At 54.9% G+C, this 10,065-nt stretch overlaps 1 protein-coding gene across 1 annotated transcript in view; it reads left to right on the plus strand.

The window, feature by feature from the left end:
• The window catches only part of SLC4A3 (solute carrier family 4 member 3), a 37,039-nt gene extending 28,197 nt beyond the window's left edge, over positions 1–8,842 (plus strand). Inside the window, exons 14-22 of the mRNA XM_009641663.2 lie at positions 131–279; positions 1,691–1,885; positions 2,333–2,539; positions 3,147–3,236; positions 4,843–5,009; positions 5,399–5,652; positions 5,988–6,157; positions 6,639–6,812; positions 7,571–8,842. Of these exons, the coding sequence (XP_009639958.1) occupies positions 131–279; positions 1,691–1,885; positions 2,333–2,539; positions 3,147–3,236; positions 4,843–5,009; positions 5,399–5,652; positions 5,988–6,157; positions 6,639–6,812; positions 7,571–7,648 (1,484 nt within the window). The 3' untranslated portion in view covers positions 7,649–8,842. The remainder of the gene's footprint in view (positions 1–130; positions 280–1,690; positions 1,886–2,332; positions 2,540–3,146; positions 3,237–4,842; positions 5,010–5,398; positions 5,653–5,987; positions 6,158–6,638; positions 6,813–7,570) is intronic.
• The last annotated feature ends 1,223 nt before the right edge of the window (positions 8,843–10,065 follow it).

Here is a 10,065-nt window from a genome sequence, read left to right on the forward strand (position 1 = left end):
GGCAGGGGACCCCTGACTGATGGGACGGGAACCTGCCTCCTCCGTCTGGAGCTGTGTCTGCAGCCTGCCTGCCTGTGGTGACGGTGCCTGTGTCCAGGCTGTAACACTCACACGTTGTTCTCTTTCCCAGGAGAGAAAACTGAGGGTCTCATGGGGGTCTCCGAGCTGATAATCTCCACCTCGGTTTTAGGGATCCTCTTCTCCCTGCTCGGAGCCCAGCCACTCCTGGTCATTGGCTTCTCAGGGCCTCTGCTGGTGTTTGAAGAAGCTTTTTACAAGGTACATGTGAGGCAGTGTCCGTACTTGGCACCTGCTCGCTCTGCCCTTGCACTGGAGAGGACAGCCGTCATTTCTCAGTTCTCCAAAGGGTCTGTGGTGGTGTGGACTCCTTGGGTCCTGCCAGCCTGCACTCAGCTCGGCCGGGGCTGGCCCTGGCTCAGCTGACCCTTTGCAGGTCATGCCATAGGGACTTATGTCTCCTGTTGCTGTATCCCATGGGATACACCCTTGAGGTGTGACAGTGGTAACAGCACCCACCAACTGTGAGGGGAGCATTGTCCCCCAGCCCTGTGCTGCAGCCCATCCTGGTACAATGAGCCCTTGTAGCTGCATTCTAAAATACTGGCCCATAATACTTTCTTGCTCTTGGGGCTTCCTTTGAAGACCATTTCACAGCTTTTACCTGTGTTCAGGTTTCCTTGTATAGGAACCCAACAACATTCAGTGTACCACCCATTTGGGATGTCCCATGTACGTTATTCCCACCTCTCAGGAGGAGCCCAAGGGTGTGTTGCAGAGATATCCTGGCCAGCCAGGATGCACATATTTCTTTCTCAAGTAGTATGACCTCTTCACTGTTAAAAGCATCCCTGTGTCACCGTACCTTCAAGCAGCAGGTCTAATCCTTCTCCTTTTTTCTGACTCCTAGCATGTCTGGGCTTTTAAAGCATGGGTTTTCCTACAGCTAGATTTTCACCTTGTCAAGAGTTTGGAGCTGGTGATGCCATTGCACAGTGGGAATTTCTCCGCTCTCCTGTGACTGCACTTCTCACTGACTGCTTTTGCTTTGCCCAGTCGTTGTGTACAAAGGTGTACCTCTGCCCTGTGTGAGAGAACACCAAGGAAGGCTGCAATGGGAGGGATGTGATTTGTGCTGGAAGTAGTTGGTGTTGCTCTGTATGGATGAGCAGAGGCAGTGGAGATGATCTGTCCTGTGATGGCAGCCTGGGGGCTTTTCTCCACACACACCCACCACTGTGTGTGTATGCAAGGCGCTGTCTGGGATTGTGCCCCAGCCAACGTAGCCTTTATGCAGCGGGACATAGCAGGCTGCTCAGGCTCTCCTTTGCGGGGAACAGGCTTGTGCTGTTGAGTGCATGGAGCAGTGGAGAGCTGTGTTTGAGTAATGGCACCTCCACGTGGGTGGGATGGGGAGTGTCATGCATGGGATGGCTCCAGCAGAGAGTGAAGGAGGTACTGTTACAAAGACTAGAGTGGTAAAGACCTGCTTGGTGTGAGCTGGCTGGTGTTAATGCAAAGTCTGTACCTCCAGCCCTGAATTCACTGTCTCTGCGCTGGATGCCCAAGCAGATGTAGATGCTTTTTTCCCAGAGTCTTTGATCTTAATGGGGAGCAGATGCGGGAGGCAACCTGAGGAGCCGTGAGTAACTCCTTCCCCTTTCCATTTCAGTTCTGCCAGACACAAGGCATTGAGTATCTGACAGGCAGAGTGTGGATTGGTTTGTGGCTCATCGTCTTCATCTTCATTATCGTGGCAGCTGAGGGAAGCTTCTTGGTGCGCTACATCTCGCCCTTCACCCAGGAGATCTTTGCTTTCCTCATCTCCCTCATCTTTATCTACGAGACCTTCTACAAACTGTACAAGGTGAACCTTCCCCAGGGAGATGGGCTGCTGCATCTCTCGATCCCCCAGGAACCTGCTGCTTTAGTGTATAGGAGGCAGGGGAACAGAGCCAGCTCAGCCACAGCTTTCCTAGGCATTCTGCAGAGGAGTTCTTTGCTGGCCTCTCATGCCCCAGCCCAGCTGGCCCCTGTGCCACCACAGAGGCTGGCAGGACTAGCCCTAATGTCTCTCTCCCCTTCTCTTCCTGCAGGAGGCATTAAAGAGGGGCCACTTTTCTCTCCCCAGCCCTCTCCAGCTGGGTAGGTTGCGAGGCGAGGTGACAGATGCTGGGATTGTCCGCACCCACCATCTACCACCCTCACCTCTCCACAGAGCAGGACACCTCCGCTTCCCCCTGCTCCCAGTAGTGTCAGTGCCCCCTGCCCCTCCTTGCAGTGACAGTGCCCGCTGCTTCTCTCACCTGCCCAGGTGTTTGCAGAACATCCTCTGCTGAAGTTCTACCCACCGAATGTGCAGAGCGGCCTGAATGCCAGCATGCTCTCTGCGGATGCGATGTCACTGGGCATCAGGATGCAGCCCAACACTGCTCTCCTCTCCCTCATCCTCATGCTAGGCACCTTCTTCATTGCCTTCTTCATGCGCAAGTTCAAGAACAGCCGTTTCTTAGGAGGAAAGGTGAGAAGCTTGTGGGGCCCAGATGCTAAGGACAAGGGATGTGCCAAACAAATAATGCTTCTTGCTACAAACCTTTGTTCTCCAGAGCATTTGGACTGTCCCCCAGAGAAACACCAGCAATCCTTTAAATACCATGCAGAAGGGATGGTAGCCTGACCTAGGCTGCAAACCAGAGCTGGCTGTATCTGCACTGTCCTGCTCCAGCAGGCTTTGTTGAAAAGTCCTCTGGGCCTTGGGAAAGCTCCTTTGGCTGGATCTAAGTCCATTAAACTGGAGTATAGGAGGAAGAGCTTTCAATTTGTTCCCTTTGGACATCTCTCTACATGCAGGGCATCTGTGTAACACCTGGAGCACCACCTGAATAGGACAGTAGGAGCAATTAGCCAGTCACTTAAGAGTGGCTGGAGGACCATGTGTTATGTGGGCAGTGGGATGCGCAGCCCTGTGGGTCAAGGCTGGGTTCCCTTGTCCTGCTCATCAGCAGTACTCAGGTTTGCAGTGGTGCTTGGCCCCATCTGGGGCTTCGCTTTGCCGCAGGCGCCCTGTAGCAGGGTGGGTGCGCAGAACAAACCCGTTCCCTTTGCCAGCTAGGGTGTTTGTTCTGCAGGCTCGGCGGATCATCGGAGACTTTGGGATCCCCATCTCCATCCTGGTCATGGTGCTAGTGGATTACACCATCACTGACACATACACGCAGGTAGGCGCCAGCGCCACCCTCAGAGCCTCTCCTGCAGCCCAGCAGTGATCCCTGTGGCACTGTGGCCGGCTCTTGTGCAACAGGGGATTTGTAGTTCCTGCCTCTTTAGTCATAACAGCGCAAAGCAAACAGGGACGCGCCCTTGTCCTCACTCCCACGCTGAAGGGAAGCGCCGAGGGTCTTGCTGAGACTGAGACCAGAGCTACAGGGACCAGAGTGCCCTGGTATTCCTCTGGTATCCCTCTGGTATTCCAGCTGTTAGCAGGGGAGGCTTTAGGGGACCGGGCAGATTCACTACAGTTAATTCCTTCTTTGTAAGTCTAAAAACTTGCAGTCAATCAGCAAGACATAAACTGGTTATGCACACTGAAGGGGGTTGCATACAGGGTGGTTTCAGTGGGGTGCTTGTCATGGATTTAGTACTTAACAGATTTATACTCTCCTAGATTATAGGCTACTAAGTATTTTGATCACTTTATCTCAAACACAATGATCTCTTCCCCAGTTTCTGCACAAACTTAAATGTTATGAAACCAACCCATCTCACAAGTTTCATTTTTTTTGTCCCTTTTTTAGTAGATGTGTAGTTAGGTCTTTATCGTTTCGTTATTTTTTTTCAGCTAACGTCAGGGAGAGGGTGAAAGGTAGTTCCTGTTCAGCATTCAAGCTTTGTATCCAGACAGCCCAAGGCTAAACAGAATCCAAATGCATTTTTATTCATTTAAATATCAATGAAAAATCTGGTTTTATCAGACGTTAGTAAAATCATGCACTTTGTTACATCCTTTTCATACCCTTCTACACTTCTACAATTAATATCAAAAGCATTATCGTTTCAGTATTAACTCAGCATATGTACAAAGCTTTCTGAGAAAACGGTACTTAGTTACACAGCTTAACTCAAGTACAAGCATTCCAGGAATATTATTCATACTTACGCTGATTAACATAAATGCAAATCATAAACTTTCCCTGCAGTGCTCACACAGGCAGATAGCAAGAACTGCTGTAGAGCAGCGCAGAGCCAAGAGTTCAAATGCTGGTGAACGCAGGGTCGCGACGATGTACAGCTAGGAGTCTGTGTGGTCTCTGATGGGAGCACAAACATGATATTCCCTCTGAACGTGATCAGAGTGAGGTCATTTCCAGAGAATGTGGCCACTTCTGGGGTCCACACTGCAAAAACAATACTGAAAAAGGTCTCAGAAAAGGCTTGGAAAGCCTGGAAAGCCACTTCAGAGAAGGGTAAGCAGTTCAGGAGACTTGATTTGTCCAAACAGAGGTCAAGGAACATTTTAACCATGGTCTGCAAGCACTGACGTGGGGGTGAGGTTCCTAAGGGAAGATATTTCCTCGGTCTCTTGGACAAAAACCAAGGGAATTCCAGTAGCTGAAAGGAAATTAGACAGGGCCATGTTAGGGGACATGGGATTTTTTGCACTTAAGGGGATTATCCATGAGAAACTCCTGCTCGGGTCAGGGTGGCTGTCCATCATCTGAGGCATTCAGACCAGGGAGACCAGGAGGATCAAGGCGAGTCCTGTGTGAGGCTGTGGGCATGTGTGTATTGATGAGTAACTGCTGGGTTTTGCGGCTACACCACCAGAAGCTGAATGTCCCCTCTGGCCTGTCGGTCACATCTCCTCACAAGCGTGGCTGGTTCATTCACCCCATGGGCAGCAGTGGGACCTTTCCGATGTGGATGATGTTTGCCTCTGCCATCCCTGCCCTCCTGGTCTTCATTCTTATCTTCATGGAGACACAGATCACTACGTGAGTACCTCCCCCACCAACACCAACCATCACTAACCCCTGGGCAGGCAAGGCTGGAACGGATGCTGGTGCCATTCGTGTGGAGAAGTGTGTGGCATCCTGGCGGGACAGCAAGGGCAGGATCCTGGCCATTTTAGACTGTACCATCTTGGGTTCTCCCATCATCTCTTGGCTCCCCTCTGGACATACAGTGTGGTGGAGACCTGCCTCGGCCAGCCACAGGAGGAAACCTCTAACATGAGGTTGACAGCCACAATCTCTCTCCTCAGCCACCTCCTTGTTGTCCCCATGCGTGCTCTCTCCAGGGAGTGAATGTTGTCCCCAGATGCAGTGCTGTCCCTGGGCGCTGGGCTGGGACTGGCACTGATTCGGGCTCTTTCTCCTCCCAGGCTGATTGTGAGCAAGAAGGAGAGGAAGCTGCTGAAAGGCTCTGGCTTCCACCTGGACCTGCTGCTCATTGGCACTATGGGGGGGCTTTGTGCACTCTTCGGGCTGCCCTGGCTGACCGCAGCGACGGTGCGCTCCGTCACCCACGTCAATGCCCTGACGGTCATGAGCAAGGCCATTGCACCAGGAGAGAAGCCCAAGATCGAGGAGGTGAAGGAGCAGCGTGTGACCGGAGTGCTTATTGCTGCTCTTGTTGGTGAGCCTCTGCTTGGGTGGAGGAGTGAGGGGGGAGGTCAGGGCTGACCGCTTGAATCTCCCGGCAGCATCTCTGCCCCATGGGCCAGCTTGCACTCTGCCTGCTTGCTGCAGGACTGCCCCCACCTACCCTCAGCTCTTCTCTGGCAGCCTTTGGTACTCTCCCATGGTCAGTCCATCTCTGCAACCCTTCCAGCTAGACCTCTCTTGAGCTTCCTTTCCCTTGCACCCTGGGACAGATAGAGGGGAGGTGGGAGAGGGATGGAAACCGAGGTGCCTTGCGGAGGGGCTGGTGTGGGCGTGGGCCACACCATGCCCTAAGGTCCATCTGTGCAGGTCTGTCCATTGTGATGGGGAACATGCTGCGGCAGATCCCACTGGCTGTGCTCTTCGGCATCTTCCTCTACATGGGGGTTACGTCGCTCACTGGCATCCAGCTCTATGAGCGGCTGCTCCTGATCTTCATGCCATCCAAGCACCACCCTGACCACATCTATGTTGTCAAGGTGAGTGAAGGCAGCTTGCAGGGAAACAGGTAATGAGGAGCAGAGGAAGAAGAGGCAGGTGAGGGGAGGATGGAGCTTTGCTAGAGTGATGCTTGGCATGATGACCCTCCTTGGCTGCGAGTTTGTGCTGAAAAGTAAGTGCAAACCATGCATGGAGGTGATACAATGCTAGGATAGCGTGCTGATAGGCTGCGGACAGGAGTGCATTGCCAGGATATTGTATGGACAGACTGTTTATAGGAGTGATGCATTGCTTGAGTGGGTGTAGGGACACCGCCCTGCCAGGTGGGTTTGCTGCTAGGTTGGGCAGAGGCTGATGTTTTATGGAGTTCTGCCTTGCTATAGAGTGCAGGCAGGTAGAAGCGTGCAGCAGTGTTGCGTTACTGTGCTATGCTATGCAGAGGGGTATGTTTTGCCAGTTGGGTCTTCATCAATCTGTGTGGAAGGATAATGTGTTCTTAGACTGGATTTACCTCCCTAGGTGAAGACCTGGAGAATGAATCTCTTCACCTGCATTCAACTGGCCTGCATTGTGCTGCTCTGGGTGGTGAAGTCTACGGTGGCATCCCTGGCCTTCCCCTTCGTCCTGATCATGACAGTGCCATTGCGACGCTTCGTGCTGCCCCACTTCTTCCATGACAGGGAGCTCAAAGCGGTAAGCAGATAACTGTCTTCACAGTCCAGCTTGCAACACTGGAGTGAGGTTGAGGAGATCTGGCAGATTGAAAGTCTGGGAGATCCTGGGCCGGCAAAGGCTTGGCTTTCCCTGCTGTTGTCTGGGGGTCTTTGTGCAACAGCAATAGGCGGGTGGATGGCTTCCTCAGAGCTCATAGCCCTGGGAGTGCAGTGTGGGATGGATGGGCACCCTAGGGCAAGGAGACAGAGGATCCTATCACATAGAGGCCTGGAATAAGCGTTTCCTCTTCAACCCTCCTCCTATTTGTGGCTCATTCATCAAGAGACACCCCTCTGAGACAGCAGCAAAGACAGCCCAGCAGCACACCAGAGCCTGTGGCTGCTTGGCACAGGAGCACCTAACCACAGTGCCAGGGTGCTGGCAGCTCCTCTGCTGCTGCCAACATCCTGAGCTCCTGTTGGAGAGCAGCCTGGAGCAGCACCCAGAAGTGGGTGCTGCCAGCAGGGGAGGAAGGGGGAGCTGCTCTGCTGGACCAAAGCCCAGTGATGGGGCACTGTCAAACAGGGACACTTACAGGAAAGGGCATCAGGCTGGGGACACATGCATGGGCATGAGGGGTAAAAAAAGGAGCCTGCTGGGAGGGGAAGGAGCAAGAGCTTTGCTCTTCCCAGTGCAGCCCTGCTGCCTGCCTCTCTGCACACTGATGCTGCCAGGCTTGACCCCCCACCGCTGGGGGTGGCTGTGGCCTTCAGAGCCTGGTCTCTGCCTCTCCCCAGTTGGACTCGGAGGATGCGGAGCCAAATTTCGATGAGGATGGCCGGGACGAGTACAACGAGCTGCACATGCCTGTGTAAGCTGGGAGCTGCCCTCCCCGCTCATGGGACAGGCCGCTCGCGCCTGCTCATCCCTCCCAAGGACTAACTGGAGACTTGCCGTGCGTCATGCAATCTCTTGCCTGGACCAACGATGGCTGTTCCATAGCCCCACAGGAGGCAGCCCCGGCTCCTGCTGCCCCATTGCTCGCTCAACAGAGGCTGTGAGTCTCTCTCCTCTTGGACCTGGTGGGCTGAGAGATGCCTCTCACATCCTGAAGCTGCGTGGGTCCCCAGTGCGCGTGGGTCAGGGGTCTTCCGCCTCCCTGCTGGAGCCAGCCTGTACTGGTCTCCAAGGGGGGAAGGGGAGCCATGCCAGCTGGTGCCACTGTGTCCCCTTTCCGCTACCATGAAGCTTGGGTGTCTTAGCACCACGTGCCACTGAGCAGTCACAGGGATTGCCTGGATGCTGCTGGCAGACAGCCAGTAGGCTTCTCCCAGGCCAGCAACGTCCTTGCTTGGCTGGTGGATGCCTTGCTCCTGCTCCCTCTGCCCCCCTCCAGGAATGCTCACACTGGGCCTGTGCCACAGCCCTTGGCCCACGGGGCTGCTGCAGCCTGGCAGGCGGGTAAGGAGGGACCAGCACCCTGGCACTGTCCTCCAGACCATCATCTGTCCAGACACCCTCCCACAGGACTGTTTTCAGCTCTTGCTCAGCATGGGGGAGGCTGTTTGCTTCCTCCCAATTTTCCTAACCCTCTTCCCAAAGGAAAACCTCACAGGGACGGGAGGCTGGGGACAAGCTGGTATCCTGAAGCCTTGAGTGCCTGCCCTGTTGCAGGGACTAAGAGGAGTCCTGTGCTGTTCTGCACCTCCACAGAGGTTACAGGGGTAAAAACTCATCATGGGGCTGCATCCCAGTTCCCGATCCCCATGTTCCTGTCCCTGAGAACAAACCATATTTTAGAAGCTCTACAAGAGATGTAGTGCTGGAGCATAAAACAGTCCCTCGGGTCCCCTCCTTTTCCCTGTGCAGTGATCCACTGGGTCTAGCTCCCTGCAGCCCTACAAGGAAGTCACTGAAACCCCTAGCCCCAATTCTGCTGCCATATCAGGGTGACCTTTCATGTCCAGGGGTGCCCTCCAAGGGGGAAGGAGCAGCTTTCAGCATTCCCAGCACTCAGCCCCCATCACCCCTGGGCAGCCCTGAATACCTTTCCGCCTGGCAGGGCTGTCCCCTGGGGTCTCCCCAGTCCAGCAGCCCCTGTTCAGAGCTGCCTCAGAAACTGCTGATGGTGCCCTTGCTGCCCATGACAGCTCTGAGGGTAGTGCCAGAGGAGATGGGCACCCCAGCCTCTCCCTGATGGTTGGAGCCGGAGTGGCCTTGTGGAGGAGGCTGGGATGCTCACTTCACCATTGGATTTAGGACAAGCCACTGCCCCGGTTCCCACTTATCAGCCTGGCTCCTGTGAGAGATGGTGGGTGCTTCATTACCGGGAGGGTCCGACGCCTTCCCTGGGAGGCTGCAGAAATATCCCACCAGAGAGGGAAACCTCCCCCCGCGGTGGGTTCCTGCCCCACAGCCTGGCCCCCCCGTGGGGGCTGGGGCGGAGAGACGAGTGTCTCTGTGTGTCTGTGGCCATGTGTGTCCTGTCCTCCCCATGTAGTGTAGGAGGCCTGTTGTCGCTGTGCATTGTGACTCCTCTGACTGTAGTGGAAACAGCTACACCAATAAACTCTTCACAGGAACCGTGGCTGGCTCTCTGCTTTTGTTTGTGTTAATCGGCAATAAATTAAATTGATTCGTATTCCCCGACACAAAACCGTTTCTTGCCCACAACGGCAGCCAGCGAGGGAGCAAGCCCCAGCTGGAGTGGGCCCTGTCCCCTTGTCACCCACTGCCAGCACAGAGGTGGGCTCTCCACCACCATCGCCAAGCAGGCTGGTTACTGTGGGCTCAGCTGGAGTCCCCACGCTGGCTGCTGGCAACAGGAGGCTGAGCCCCATATTTCACCAGAAATGCATATTTATGCCTGCATGCATCCATATACGCATGTGCATGTGTGTGCCTGCATGCTCAGCAGCGCTCCGTGCCCATCTCCTTACCCAGCCTGCAGCCACATGCCGAACGGCAGGGCCATGGGCTGAGCGGGGAGGAAACATCCCGTTAAATGCACGTTCCCTCCACATTTTCTCCCCGGGCAGGAGCCGAGCCAGGTCCCTGTGAGCTGCTGGCTGCCCGCAGCCCACGTGGTGATGGGTTGGATGTCCTCCAGTCGTGCTCTCCTGGGTGCTGCTGCTGGGAGTAGGTGGTGGTCCCACCTCCCATGCTCAGGGTCGCTGGCTGGTCCTGGGGCTGGCTGCTGCCATGGGGCACGTGGCAGAGGGCTGAGCCCTCCCAGGCGCAGGGGTGGTGGCCGTCCCGCTTCCCAGACGGGCCTGCTGTGGGCTGGGTGGTG

Source organism: Egretta garzetta, unplaced genomic scaffold (assembly GCF_000687185.1).
Source record: "Egretta garzetta isolate BGI_Z169 unplaced genomic scaffold, ASM68718v1 scaffold577, whole genome shotgun sequence".
Lineage (NCBI taxonomy): Eukaryota > Metazoa > Chordata > Aves > Pelecaniformes > Ardeidae > Egretta > Egretta garzetta.